This window comes from Mustela putorius, unplaced genomic scaffold, assembly GCF_011764305.1.
Source record: "Mustela putorius furo isolate JIRA1106 unplaced genomic scaffold, ASM1176430v1.1 tig00003898_pilon_pilon_pilon, whole genome shotgun sequence".
In the NCBI taxonomy this organism is placed as follows: domain Eukaryota; kingdom Metazoa; phylum Chordata; class Mammalia; order Carnivora; family Mustelidae; genus Mustela; species Mustela putorius.
Genome location: NW_025422047.1, coordinates 20,022,177 through 20,037,977, shown reverse-complemented (window position 1 = coordinate 20,037,977; position 15,801 = coordinate 20,022,177). Strand labels below are relative to the sequence as shown.

General features: G+C 39.2%; 2 gene segments (V, D, J or C); both read right to left on the bottom strand.

The window, feature by feature from the left end:
• Nucleotides 1–3,735: 3,735 nt before the first annotated feature.
• On the bottom strand, nt 3,736–4,825 carry LOC123388331. The segment is given in 2 exon segments: nt 3,736–4,430; nt 4,618–4,825. Coding segments are annotated over 2 exon segments (411 nt in total).
• An 8,648-nt stretch (nt 4,826–13,473) lies between these two features.
• LOC101678871 lies at nt 13,474–14,434 on the bottom strand. The segment is given in 2 exon segments: nt 13,474–14,123; nt 14,279–14,434. Coding segments are annotated over 2 exon segments (438 nt in total).
• Between the last annotated feature and the right edge of the window lie 1,367 nt (nt 14,435–15,801).

Here is a 15,801-nt window from a genome sequence, read left to right as displayed (position 1 = left end):
ATTCTGTGGGGAGTCTAGACTTCCACTGTCATCAGGAGTAGTGAAGTGCCTTTCCCTTTCCCCACGGGAGTGGTCTAATAGAGATAATACAGGCCAGGACTTTCACTATTGCCCAATAGTAACAAGGCCACCTCCACCGTGTTAGTGGAGACCCTGTGGGGAGCTGGAGATCCAACTCCTACCCAGCAGTAATGAAGTGCACTATCTTTCTTGGGTATCAAGAAGGCTGAATAGTGAACCTAAATTTCTACTTCTACCTGGCAATAATGAGGTTGAACCTCCTCTTCCTCTGACAGAGTGACGTCAGAAAAATCCATCTAAAACAAAAAGTTTCAATAAGCTTCATAGTTTCTCAACATAATACTCAAAATATCCTGGCTGCAACTAAAAATCACTCACCATAGAAGGAACAAGGAAAATTTCAACTTGAATGAGAAAATACAATCAGTACCAACACCTCACTCATTCTAACAGAAGTTAGAATTATCTGACAAGTGTTTTAAAACACCCATCATAAAAAGTGCTTCAACAAGCAACAATAAATATGTTCAAAATAGATTTAAAAAAAAAGAGGGTGCCTGGGTCATTCAGTTGGTTGGGTATCTGCCTTCCACTCAAGTTGTGATCCTAGGTCCTGGATTGAATCCACATTGGGCTCCCTGCTCAGCAGAAGACTGCTTATCCCTCTTACCCCTCTTACCCTGCTCATGATCTCTCTCTCTCTCTCTCCCTCTCTCTAATAAAATAAATATAATCTTTTTTTTTTTTAAAGAAAGACTCAGCAAAGAAATATGAGGAAGAACTAAATGGAAGTTTTAGAACTGAAAATGCAAAGCAAAATGAAAAACTCAGGGGATGAGCACTGCAGCAGAATGGATAGGTCAGAATAGAAAATCAATGAGCAAGAAGATAAAACTATAGAAACTGCCCATTTGAGCAACAGAGAAAAGCAGACTGAAAAAAGTGATCAGAGCCTCAGAGACCTGTAGCACTAGGCCAAAAGGTCCAGTATCTGAATTATCAGAATCCCAGGAAGAGAGAAAAGAAAGAGTAGGCCTGAAAAATTCTCAAGGAAGTAATGACTAAACACTTACAAATTTCTTTAAAAAACATAAACATGCAGATTCAAGAGGCTAAAGCACAGTAATCAGAAAACAAAGAAATTCATGCCCAAACACATCACAGTAAGATCTGAAAAGAAAGAAAAGAAAAATTTCTTCAATAAGGAAGAAAGAAAGCAAGATAGGAAGAAAGAAAGAAAGAAAGAAATTTTGAAAGCAGCTAGAGAAAAATGACACCCTACCTAAGGGAAAACAATTCCAAGGACAGTGGATTTCTCAACAGAAACCAAGGAAGCCAGAAGGAAGTAAACGAATGTTTTCCAATTGCTGAAACAGAAAAGCTGTCAATCCAGAACAGAAAAATGGATGATAAAAGAAGGAGTCTTGGAACATCAGGAAGGAAGAAAGAACACAGTAAACAAAAATACAGATAAATATGTTTCCTAAATTACATTTAATGGATTAAGCAAAAATTGTAACAATGTCTAATGATGTTCTAAGTATATATATATATGTAATATTAAAGAAAATTATACTATGAATAAGGGAGGATAAACGGGTGTAAAAAGGAGACTGTGTTTCTAGACTTCATTCAAATTGGTGAAATGACATCACTAGTAGACTGTGTTGTGTATATACAATGTAGTACCTACAGCAACCACTAAAAAAAACTACACAGGAAGATACATCTAAAACACTGTAGATATACTAAAATTGAATTCTAGAAAATGCTAAGTAACTCACAGAATTTCAAAAGAAAGAACACAGGAAAACAAAAAACAATGAGAACAAAAAAATAAATATATAAATGGCAGATCTATCTATAAAATATCAATGACATTAAATGCAAATTATATAAGTATATCAGTTAAGATACAGAAACTGTCCTGCATATACCAATGAAGATATAGTTAAAATAAAAAGTGGATTAAAAAACATAATCCAATAATAACTCTCTACAGGAAATTCATTTTATTTTTTTTTAATTTTTTCTAAAGATTTTATTTATTTATTTGACAGATAGAGATCACAAGTAGGCAGAGAGGCAGGCAGAAAGAGGGAGAGAGAGAGAGAGAGAGGAGGAAGCAGGCTCCCTGCTGAGCAGAGAGCCCAATGTGGGACTCATCCAGGACCCTGGGATCATGACCTGAGCCCAAGGCAGAGGCTTTAACCCACTGAGCCACCCAGGCACCCAGAAATTCATTTTAAATTACACAGGTATGTTGAAAGTAAAAGGATGGAAAAAGATATATCATGTCATCATTAATCAAAAGAGCGGAGTAATGGCTATATTCATATCAGATAAAGCGGATAGACTTCTGAACAAAAAAATTCACCCGGAACAGAGAGGAAGCTTCCATACTGATAAAAAGGGTAAATTACTAAGAAGACATAGCAATCTTAAATGTGTATGCACCCACCAACAGCTGAAAAATAAGTGCAACAAAAACTGACAGGACTAAAGGGAGAAATAGACAAATCTAGAATTATAGAGACATCAATATCTCTAGCCAGAAAATCAGCAAGGATATAGAAGAACTCAACACCACCACAAATCAGCAGAATCTAGTAGCCAGCTCTACCAATCAACACCCTACCCAACAACAGCAGAACACACATTGGTTTCAGGTGCCCATGAAATACATATCAAGTAAAACCGTATCTTGAGCCATAAAGCAAACTTTAATAAGTGTAATAAAAAAGAATAAAAATAATAAAGAGTGTGCTCTCTGACCACAATAGAATAAAACTGTAAATAAGTAACAGAAAAATAACAGGAAAATCTCCAAATACTTAACAACTAAATAACACAATTCTTAATCTAAGGGTCATAAAGAATGTCTCAAAGGAAATCAAATGTATATTGAACTGAATGGAAATAAAAATGCAATATATCCAAATTTGTGGGACATAGCCAAAGTAGTGCTGAGAGGGAAATTTCTAACACAAATATTAGAAAAGAATAAAGGTCTCAAATCAATCATCTAAGGGCTCACCTCAAAAACCCAGAAAAAGAAAACAACAATCAATCCAAAACAAGTGTAAGGAAGGAAATAAAAAAAGCAGAAAACAGTTAAATAGCAAATGGAAAAACAGTAGAGAAAATCAATGAAACAAAGAACTGGTTCTTTAAAAAGTTCAGTAAAACTGACAAGATTCTAGCAAAACAAGGAAAAAAAATGGAGAAGATGTAGCAACCTAACTAGAAGTAAGGCATCCTGTGTGATTGGGTAGTGGTGAATATCTGCCTTTCTCCAGCTGATCCTGGGTTGGGTGGACCTCCAAAACAATAGGCTAAGTGAAAGAAGCCATACCCAAAAGGCAGTATGACTCCATTTATATGAAATGAACAGAATAAGCAAACCCATAGAGACAGAAAGTAGGTTACCAGGGGGTGGGGGAAGTAGAGAAGGGTGAATAACCTTTTACTGGGTATGTGGTTTCCTTTCAGGCTGATGACAAGGTTTTAAAACTAGGTAGAGTTGGTGGTTACACAACATGTACTAGATGACACTTAATGGTTTATTGTATTTTTTACAAAATTTTAAAAAGATTTTATTTATTTTACAAAGGGAGAGAAAGAGAGAGCACAAGCTGGGAGAGTAGAAGAGGGAAAAGCAGGCTCCCCGCTGAGCAGGGAGCCCAATTGGGGACTCCATCCCAGGACCCGGAGATCATGACCTGAGCCAAAGACAGTCATTTAACCAAGTGAGCCAACCGGGCGCCCCTTAATGGTTCATTTTAAAAGTGTGAATTGTATGACATGGGAATTAATCTCAGTAAAGCTATTATTTAAATTGAAGTTGATAAAAAATGAAAGGTTAAATTTAACTCCAGATGCATATGTGTATTATATGCATATATGTATGTACACAAACATATATGTATGTGTGTGTATATATGTATTGGTACATATATAGAGGAGGTTTTGCATATTTAATTGCTTCTATCTGGGGAGAGAGTCAATTTAGAAAACCCCTAGATGGAGAAAGGCCCCTCAGCTTCAAGACAGGACATGTGGTTGGAGCCCCAGCTGCAGAGTTTGGGTACTGGTGGCGGGAGCCTGTTGCACACTGTGCCTCACTGCACAGAGGTAGGTGGCCGAGTCGCTGGGCTGAGAAGCTACAATGTATAAAGAGCTCTGTCTTGCCCGGGTATCCAACAAGACTTTAATTCTTCCACTTGTTTGTTCCTTCTGATTTGACAGAATTATCATTAGCAATGTGAGCCCTTTCCCGGGGTCCTGCCGAAACCACTGAACGGAATAAAGAGTGCCATCCGTGTAACTGCAGTTGAGAACCACGCTGTCCTGCTCTCGGATATTCAGAGCTTCAGGACTTTGCTTCACCTCCTGTTTGCTGCTCACCCCTGCCCAGAAAGAGAACACAGAGAGGCGGGTTAGTGGCTAACTCTTCTTTGGAAATTACTTTTGATTTTGCTTTTTCAATCTATGCAAAACATCACACTGGATACAAGTCCTTATCTCCCCCACCCCCAGTAGAAATACCCTGGGGTCTGTCTGTTCTTTGCCCATTTCCAAATCTCTTTAACTTACAGTCTAGTTGTAACCAAAGGATGAACAAGCCCAGGGATTTGTCCATTCTTTCTGCCACTTAGAGTCACTGAAACTTGTTCTTGTTTCTGCAGTACTGACAAGGTCTCACAAGATAAAGAATCTGCTTTGCTGCCACATATGTTCAAACATTTATAGGAAACAGCATCAGCCCAGCCAAATGGAGGAAGGTCACATGCTCACACAGCTGCACTCACCACCCCCAACCCCATACTGATCTGCAAAGAGTAGGAGGTAGAAATGGAAACACTGCCATCTGAGGACCCACCCCAGCATTGCCAGAGAAATGTTTCTCTCTCTTCCTCCTCCTGAATGACAACAAAGTTTTAAATACCAAATGTGTCCGCTGCCAAATATCCGTGCATAGAGAAAAACGCAAATTATAAATGCTTATATCAGAAAAGAAATCTAAGTTTTTACTATCCAGTTGCTGTTGCTTTCTTTAGATTCCTAGAACTACTTCCCTCTTCTTGCCACTTAAGCCCGGAAGTGCTGGCTTTCCTCGGCTCACACCTTCTTGAGAAGTCCCTTTATATCATTTTTTTTTAAAGATTTTTATTTATTTATTTGATAGAGATCACAAGTAGGCAGAGAGGCAGGCAGAGAGAGAGGGGGAAGCAGGCTCCCCGTTGAGCAGAGAGCCCGATGTGGGGCTCGATCCCAGGACCCTAAGATCATGACCCGAGCTGAAGGCAGAGGCTTAAACCACTGAGTCACCCAGGCGCCCCCCTTTATATTATTTTATATCATTTCTCACCCATCAGGTAACAGGTAAGACAACAGACACACCAGCTGAGTCACTGCAGCCCCTCCCTTGGTGGCTGTCGTGCTGGGGAATTCCAGGTCTCCAGTAGCAGGTGAGATAGTAGTTTCTTGGTTGACAACAGGTCCCTGGTTTAGTGTTGTCCCTGGAACCAGGGTAACAACATGAACAAAGGCATCCACTTTCAACTCAGGGGTTCTCTTGAGGAGATTTATGAATTTTAAACTCTAAGAAGATGAGTCTGAAAGAGGAAAAGAAGGACCGCATCCGCCCAGAATCCATTTCTTACTGCCTTTTCACAACCCAAGAGAGAATACAGCTTATCAATAAACTGATGGTCTGGGGAGCTCCAAGGATTTTTCTTTATGTTCAGGAAAACCACCAGATAATGTACATCAGAGGATCAAGAAAGCCCAGATAAATGACAAGAATCAGCAAATGAGACTCAGATGCACAAAGTGACGTGCTCAAACTGACTGGGAAGGTGAAGGTCAGAGCCCGATCTAGAAGGCAGGTTTTCGGATTCTCTGGTCTCCTAAAATACCGCCAGGGATCATGTCTCTCTAGGGGGCATTCAGAGACTTCACAAGTTGGTATAAAGAAAACAAGAGACCTGGAATGGCACCCCCTTTTATATTGCACAAACCGGCTCAAAACCCACCTTCCTCCTTCTCTGTGTGTGTGTTTGTGTGTGTGTCATGATCACACACAGTTGACCTACAGAGGAGGACAGAAAGGAGGGAGAGGAAAAGCTCTGTAAGAAAGGAGGAGGAGTGACCTTGAACATTTCTTCCTGTTATCTTCCCAAATTTAAGAGAACTGAAATAGATTGAATAAAATAATTTCCTTCCCACTCCCCCCCAAATTCTACTTTTCTCTATCATTGCAAAAAATTGATAAAAATAGATTATTTATGCTCGAAAGTGGCACAGCCACTTCCCGTCTTCCTCTGTTGTCCTATTTTAAGTGGAATGAAAACCTTTCATAATGGATTGGGACAAGGCCAGGAATCACTGAATGTTGGAAGCTGTGCACAGACTGTTCTGCTTATAATGAAGAGAATAAAATATATCATTTGTCACAGTTTTGTACAACCTCAATATTGAATGCTAGCCAAACACTCTCTCCTCCAGTGGATCAGGGATGCTATTGACAATAGAGCATCCATCCCCCTCTTGTGACTAAACACATGAAGGCCTTCCTTCCCACCCCGGCCAAGTCCAACAGTCTGCTTTAGTAAAGTTGCTTTATAGACCTGGAGGAGAATCGCTGAGATGTTTTTATGATGTTAAAGAAAGGACTTGGGGCACCTGGGTGGCTCAGTGGGTTAAGCATCTGCCTTAGGCTCAGGTCATGATTCCAGGGTCCTGGGATTGAGCCCCGCATCCAGCTCTCTGCTCAGCGGGGAGCCTGCTTCCTCCTTTCTATGTTCCTGCTTTTCTGCCTACTTGTGATCTCTGTCAAGTAAATAAATAAGATCTTTCCAAAAAAAAAAAAAAAAAAAAAAGAAAGAAAGGACTTCAATTTTGGTCATTTGTGGTTTCAGGATGATCATCATGTGAGACAGGACAATTTTTGGAATATTAAGAGTTTTTGCTTTTTTTTTCATTGTTAAAAAAACCCACATGATCTTCCTTTCAGACAGTGGTATAATTGTCGGCTCATCAGTTCAAGAACAGGACACACAGCTGGAAAAAGAAAATACAGATGCCTTGTTAGTCATTTTATTTCAAAATTTCAGCCGTATGGACAAATGGGAGGATCTGAAACAACTGTAGATTTAGGAGATGTTACAAAGATATAATGCAAGTTTACTTAACCAAGAAAAAAATCAACATTTTCTAGGTGGTGCAAACATTTTCTAAGGGGAGAGGAAAGAGTATCAAAGACAAGTGAAGAGGCTTAAAGTATTGGCGGGTGCTTTGGAGGGATGCTGGACCTTATTCCCTTAAAGAATTCCTGGAAAGAAAACGGCAAAACCTCTGGGCCATTTTCAGTTATTAAATAAATCTCAGCGTAGTCTTGTTTATATCTTCCATAGATTGCCATCTCTTCTCTGCTCTCTGAACTTGAGTCTTGGCCCCTGGCTACAGTGAGGTCAGTTTGGCTACTCTGTTCACTTCCTTCTCCTCTTTCCTAGATGGTCTCCATGAGGCGGGCATCCCCATGAGAGAGCAGGGGACCCAGAGGGGCCTCCTCAAGCCTGGGTTCTCCCCTTGCTGATGGTCCCCTCCCAGAGAGTCCCTACTCGGGGGGCGTTCTCCTCAGCTTCTCGAGCTCTTTTCTTCTGCTGGGAGTGCTGCAGGGCAGTGCAGGCCCTGCTGCCTTCAGAGGCACCACTTGCCCAGATGAATCCTCGCTGGTCCTCACCATGCCTGGTGGAGAAACCCAGGCAGCCAGGTTGCTACTTCTCCCCACTCCACCACCTTTCTCCAATTTCCTTGTCTTCTGTTAAGCAGGTATAAACATAGATCACAATCTGCTTCAGAAGCAGACTCCTCAAGTGGCTTTTGGGGAAAGGGGAACACTTTTTTTTTCCCTCTTGGCTCCTCCCATTCTTCATATCAGCTTAAGGGGGCGAAGGTTGGAGGTTGGGGGATATAGTGCCTATTCACTCATTTCTCATAAATCCTAGAGGAAGTGCCTGGCTGTGAGACTTTCTTAACAGGCAGTGGTAGATGCTTAAGCCTTCTTGGTCCCTAGTTTTGGGTCCTAGCTGCCAAATTTGTGGCAGTGGAAAATGCCCTTCAGTACATACTATTCATCTAACTGGGAAAAGAATATTTAATTCTATAGACAATTTAATTCTATAGACAATTCTTTATCTTATTTTTAAAAAGATTTTATGTATTTATTTTAGAGGGAGAAAGGGATGCGAGCAAGGGGAGGGGCAGAGGGAAAGGGGGGAGGGCAGAGGGGGAGGGAGGGAGAGAATATCATGTCAAATAGACCTGACGCTGAGCAGAGCCCTGTGTGGGGTTTTATCTTACCATGTTGAGATCATGACTTGAGCCTAAAACAAGAGTCCAAGGTTTAACCAATTGTGCCAGCCAGGCACCCCTAGATGATTCTAAATAAAGATTTCTAATTCTTCAAAAGACAATATGAAAATATATACACATATGATCTCATAATTATGTATTATATAATATAAATATCCCATAATAATATATCATACAATATATATGGATGTATAAATATTATATAGATTATAAATATATAAATAAATATATCTTATATATTCCAATAATATTAGGAGCATTAAGACTGTTCCATTAATATTGGGTAAGTTTGGGGGACAAAATTAAATAATAAACCTCACACTAACCAAAATTCAACATAAATATTGGAAAGGGAAAGACTGACTATAAGGATATGGCAAAAGTTTAAACATGGTCATGAAACGGTTATACATTATCTTTTTTTTTTTAAAGATTTTATTTATTTTATTTGACAGACAGAGATCACAAGTAAGCAGAGGCAGGCAGAGACAGAGAGAGAGAGGAGGAAGCAGGCTCCCCGCTGAGCAGAGAGCCCGATGTGGGACTCGATCCCAGGACCCTGAAATCATAACCTGAGCCGAAGGCAGTGGCTTAACCCACTGAGCCACCCAGGCACCCCCAGTTATACATTATCTTGTAGTCTTTACTGGAAATTAATAAGAGAACTATAAAGGCAGAGATTAGAGAACTAGTGTGCTATATTCTGCAGCAAGCAGATCTTTATGAGTGTTGTAACCAGCTTTCTTTAATATGAAGTTAAAATGTTTTAAAGAATCCAGAAAGAGTAAAAAGATTAATTAAAATAAATTAAATATAATATATTTAAATGTTGGAAGAGAGGAGAAAATATTAAGGGATAATTGACTTATGGCCTTTAACATATAGAGAGGTTTTAATTTTTAATTAAAAATGAAGAATAAGGGTGCCTGGGTGGCTCAGTTGGTTAAGCGTCTGACTCTTGATTATCAGCTCAGGTCCTGATCTCAAGGTCATGAGATCAAGCCACATGTGGGACTCTGTGCTCAGTACAGAGTCTGCTGGAGATGCTCTTTCCCTCTCTCTCTCTGCTGCCCCCTTCAAATAAATAAATAAATAAATCTAAAAAAATATAAAGAACGAATAAACTTTTATCCATGTTGGAGAGTGGAATAAGTTGTTCTGGCCATTTTTTTCTGGTTAAGTCTGCAACCAGAAGGCTTGTCTGTCCATTATTCCTCTTGGCTGCTTTTCAAACCTTGGATAATTTTCTTTTTGTTGTTGAAAAAAAATTATTGTCTTTTTATCATTAAGAAGGAAATTTTCTACTAACTAAAATAGGATATGGCTTAACCAGAAATAAGGTGTGAGCTGCACTCAGGCATGTCAAAGTAGGGCTTGAGGGTCCCTCAGCACTTCTCATCTACGTTTACCCCCAATACCTGCAGGTCTGCGTCACCCATCCTCCTGAAAGGCAGCAGCTTCACAATGACAGTGGTTTCTCAAGGTAAGATCTTCTAGTCCCTTAAACCCAAATCACCACCAACTCACCAAAATGTGGCCCTTGACCTCATGCCAGACCTATTCACTCAGAATCTATTGATCAGAATCAGATCTGTACTTTTGAAAAAAGTCTTCATGTGATTCTTAAGTATCCAGACATTTGAGAAGTACTGTCCAGCTGGTTAGCTCAGGCATTCTTATTTTTAAATCTCATGTTACGGTGCCCAGAATATTATCCTTTATCTCAGAAATTCCTTCACCTTTCAACCCAGTATGTCTCAGTTTCCTTATCTGAAAATGTGTTAATACTACTTCACAGTTTTTTGTATTATGAAATGAGTAAGTAGAGTGCTGGGCAATGTACTTGGCATATGCTAAATGTTCAATAAATGATAATAAAGGCAACAGTGGTCACAATGAGGATGGAAAGATGAGGGCAGGTTAAAACAAGAATCCTGGGATTATTCTCTATGTTGGGTAAAACTGTAAAGCTATAAACCCAATGGGCTAAAATTGGACAAAACCAGGTGATGTGGATAAAAGAATAATTCTGTCTCTCTCCCTAAATCAGGAAGCTTCCATTTCTGCTTCCCTGATTTCTAGTCCTTCCCCCATCCCCTCTCCACAAGACAGGGATGGGACAGTTGAGTCTGTTGTTCAGAGTCCGTTTATGAGGAGATCAATTGTTGGTCTAACTGATAAGGTAGGCCTCCAGACTCCACTCGGTCTGTTTATATCCTTTGCATTTTTAAATCTTTGCCCACCTGTCATAATAAGCAGATCTCAGTATTTCCAGGAAACTGACTCTGCCACAAGGCTGGCAAATAAAGCAAGGAAAATAAATAAAACTTTCTTCATTTGCTGTAGCATCATTATGGAGGTAGGAAATCCAAACAAATTCACAAACAGTTAGAATTAACTACTAAATTTAGCAAGTTCAGTGAACACAAGGTCAATATAAAAACCAGCTGTATTTCTATACATAAGCAACAGTTGGAAAATAACATTTAAAAAAATTGCTTGAGATCTCTATCCATGGGTGTAAATCTGACATAAGAAATGTATGATCACTATCTTAAAAATTAAAACCATTTCCTGATGGAATGAGCACTGTGCATCTTATGGAACTGATGAATCACTGAACTCTACCTCTGAAACTAATAATATACTACATGTTAATTAGTTAAATTTAAATAAAAAAGAAACAAAAAAATATTGCTTAGAGAAATAGAAGGTGACCTAAATAAATTGATAGTCTAAATTTACAACATAAAACTCAGTGTGGCTAAGATATCAATTCTCCCCAAGATGATCTCATAGATATAATGCAAAACCAATCAAAATTGCAACAGAAATTTTGTGAAAATTGAAAAAGGTTTAGAATTTAGGAATCGATTCTAAAATTTGTGTGGAATTGCAAAGGACCTAGAATGGATAAAATAATTTGGAGAAGAACAAAGATGAAGGAAAAACACAATGAGTTTCAAATTTTATAGAACTATATTAATAAACACTTTGTTCTATAGATGGAATGAAGATAGTGCAAGAAGAGACCTACATATGTAAGGTCCATGATATGTGACAAAAATGCCACTGCAATTCTAGGAGAGAAAGGATGATCTTTTCTCTTAATGGTTATGAAGCAACTGGAACCTTGACACCTATTGCATATTATCACAAATACTGGTGTGAGCTGGAATAGGGACCTAAATGAAAAAACATGTCCATGCCTTGAAGTAGGCAAAGATTTTTCAATAGAACACACACACACACAAAATATTAACCGATATGGGGAAAAAAGGACTAGCTGTGCTTTATTAAAATTAGGGATATCTGTATATTGAAAGATATCATTGTGAAAGTGAACAGCCAAACAGTGGATTAGGAAGGAATTCACAGTACAGAATTTTAACATGAGTCCATAGCCAGAAAATATAAAGAATGTATGCATGTGGATAATAAACATACAAATGGGCAAAAACTTGAAACACATACTGGCCACAAAAGAATATCCAGATGGCCAATGAATGTATAAAAGGTGCTCAGCATCAATATTCCTCAGGAAAATAAAATTAAATCCACAATTTTATGGATACCACTATACATCACCAGAATGGCTTCAATTAAAAACAAATGAAAACTCATATCACTTTTTGGTGAGAATATGGAGTAAGTGGAACTCTCATGCATTGGTTCAATGCTTTGGGAAGAATGTTTATCAGCTGGCTCTAGAGTTAAATATATCATACTCTCTGATCCAGTAAGTCCATTCTAGTGGAATTATCCAAAAATAATGAGTTTATCTGTCCACCAAAACACAGACTTTTTCATAATGGCACCAAACTGTAAACAATCCAAATAACCCAAACGTCTATTTCAAGGAGAATGGAGAAGTAAATTGTTGTTTATTCATACAAAGAAACTCTACACATCAATAAGGAAGAGTAAACAACTGATACACAGGGCAGAATCAATGAATTGCAAAGATAACTATGCTGAGTGAAAGAAACCAGATATGAGAATACATACTGCACCATCCTGCACAATTCTAGGCAGTGAAGTTCCAGAATGGATTACAGAAGTCAGAACAGTGGTTATTCAGGGTGGAGAGTGGAAAGAAGGGCTGTTGAATTGGAAGGGGCATGTGAAAATCTTCTGGAGCAACAGGTATATTCACTCTGCAGATCCGGATGGTATTACATAGCTATAAAGAAGTGTAAAGGTTTGTTGAGCTGTAGGTTTTAAGTTTTGTGCACTTGGTTATACGTGTTGTAACTCAATTACAAAAAAAAAAAGAGGGAAAAAAACAAAGAAACAGAAAATTTTATTTTTTTTTAAAGATTTATTTATTTATGTGAGAGAGGGAGACCAAGAATGTGCATGAATGGGGGAAGGGGTAGAGGGAGAGAGAGAGAGGGGGGAAGCAGCCTCTCTGCTGAGCAGAGAGCCCCATCTGGGACTCATCTCGGAACCCTGAGACCATGACCTGAGCCTGAACCAAGTCGGATGCTTAACTGACTGAACCATCCAGGTGCCCCAAAGAAACAGCACTTAAAAATATTGAAATGAATATCACTGCCACCACCTGAGAATTAAAAGCATTTCCACCAGGGAGGGAGGACTGAAGTATGTGGAGGAGTGGGGACCAAAAAGGGGTGCTATTTGATTTTGTAAATATATGAAGTATGATTGTGGTTAAAAAAAAGAAAAGAAAGATATTTAAAAAGAAAGGAAGAGAGACTGCTGTGAATTTCAGACAGAATGAGGACTGGATAAAACATCAATCCATCGGTTTCAACAACACCAAAGTCATGGGAGTGAAGGCTAAAGATTTTGTTGGACTGATACTAACAGAGGCCAGATTCTGGCAGGGGTGAAGAATGGGGGTTGAGGAAATGGACACGGTGAGTACGGAAAATTCCTTCCATTAATTTGGTGATTAAGGAGAAGAGAAATGTAGAAATATGGCTGGTGAAGATGTGGGCTTTGAGAAGACTGTATTAAAATGGGAAAGATTCATTTAATAAAGATGTGACCAGATTATTGTAAGAGAATATAAAGCACTTAAAAAAAAAGAAAAAAAAAAAAAAAAAAAAAAAACTTCTGGGAAGAGTGTGTATTTCTGGTCAGTCTCTTTTCAAGTGACCCAAAGCAAGAAACCAAGGCTGTCCATTGCACAGCTATCCCTTCTGTATCCAGGTGAGGAAAGCCCTGAGCTGTTTCAAAGAGCAGACTGATACAGAACACACAAAGGAACTATCCTAAAGACCAGAACAGAAGGAATAGTAATCCGTGCCATCTAAGCTGTGTCACAAGACTTCTTTCTCCACAGGACCACTTGGAAAGAGGCTCTGAATACTAAGTACTTCCTCGAGGAAGAGGAACAGCAGAGATGCCCTTATTCCAGAGTGCAACTGCAGGGTTTTGGTACAGCTCCCAGGCTGCCTGGGAGTACTGTGTCTTCACGGCACAGAAGTAAGTGGCTGAGTCTTCAGGTTTAGAAGCTTCGATGTGCAGAGAACTTCCCTCCTTTAATAGTGTGGCTCTTAGTCTTTCTTTCTGTTTCTCATCACCAACTGCATATAGGACAAAGAGGAATTCTGGGCCTTGCCCGGGATCCTGCCTATACCACTGTAGCCCGTTAAAGGCGCTGACCGTGTAGCTGCAGTTGAGGCGGACACGGTCTCCCTCCTGAAGTCTCAGGGTCTGAGGACTCTGCTCCACCCGGTCTTCTCCAGTCACCCCTGTTCAGGAAAACAAAATCAGAAATGATAGAAAGCCTTTAGTACAACATTTTTGAAAAAACCCAGCGGTGAGCGGACACGGAACCCCTATCTCTTCTCCCCAGCTTTGGATAAATGTGTCCTTGGTGGCTCTCCTCTCTTAATCTCTAACTTACAGCCAAGCTGAAGCCACAAAACTGTGAATGCACATTCCAGCATATTCTCCATCCTGACGTCTGAGTCTTGGTACAATTTGTAATGATTCCAAATCTTCTCTGAGGTGCTGTCTCTGGGGCTTGGCTCTTGTTCTCTGACAGGGGAGAGAGCCTTTCTCTTAGTGACTCAGCCAATCAAGAGTAACTTTCATGCTTTTGATGTTTAAAGAATCAAGGAAGGAGAGGAATGGAACCACTGCCACCTCCTGGTCAACAACACAATCTCACAGCACCCACTATATGCAGCCCACAAAGAAAAGATTGAGGGAAGGACATTTTGCTTTTGGTGAGCATAGTGTCTATGAGGTTCAAAGAGTCAGAAAAGCCTTCTCTTATTTACACTTTTAGTTATTTCATTGTTCCTTGAATAGCCTTTAAACTGCTACCAGAGTTTATAAGAGAGTTGGACCCAAGTGTAGGTGTCATGGATTGTGTTTCTTCATATAATACACAAGAATCTTAGCAGAATCTTACATTTAAAAGGACCTGAGTTCAAAAAGAGGGAAATCAAATAGGGTGTGGCAATGTCTGGAAACATCACTGATTAGAGATAGGGAATATAAGAAATCCATTTCTTCAAATAATTTTATGCCTGGCTCTAGGGACCAACTGTGACCAAAACTCAGGGTCACAAACTTGAGAGTTATAGAAGGGAGGGAAGAGCATAACAGAGGGGAAAAAAGACCTCTCCACTTCTAGATCTCAAAGGAGACAGAAGGTCACCACTGTGTTGGGGGAGGGTAACTATTATCCATGCAAATCACAAACATTTTACATAAGTAAATGATATATGGTAAAAGTAAGTGTTACTGGGGCAGCTGGGTGAAGGCATCTGCCTTCAGCTCTAGTCATGATCCCGGGGTCCTGGGATAAAGTCCTGTGTTGGGCTCCCTGCTTAGTGGGGAGCCTCCTTTTTCCTGCTTTTCTGAATAGTGGAGAAAGATTAGTACATACCTTCTAGAATTGCTGTATCATTTGAAATATGTATTGACGGATAGATTACGTATATATTTATATAGTTATATGCAATTAGAATAATGGCTAGGACATAGTAAATATACCTGATTAATTGTAGCTATTATTGCTGCAATTTTCTTTTGGAGGGTTAATGTACCTATTGATTTTAAAAAGCTCTTTATATAGTAAGTTATATTTTCTCTGGTTTTGAATGCTTTTATTCCATTTTGGCACTTGATTTTGGCTTTTGATGAAGTTTTTGCCATGTAGAAATGTTTGCTTTGATGTGCTCTTATTTATTATTAATATTTGTTGTTCATTCTGCCTGAAGTTTGAAATTTGAGTCATGCTTAGAAAGTCCTTATTCTTGCTAAGATTGTTTTTAAAGAGTCCTGAAATTTCCTATTATGTTTAAAATTTAGTATTTTTAGTCTACCACATGGAATTACTTTGATCTAAGGAATAAGTTTGGGGCCAATTTTTCTCAAGTGGCTAGTTCACTGCCCCAACATTATCTGCTCCTTCAT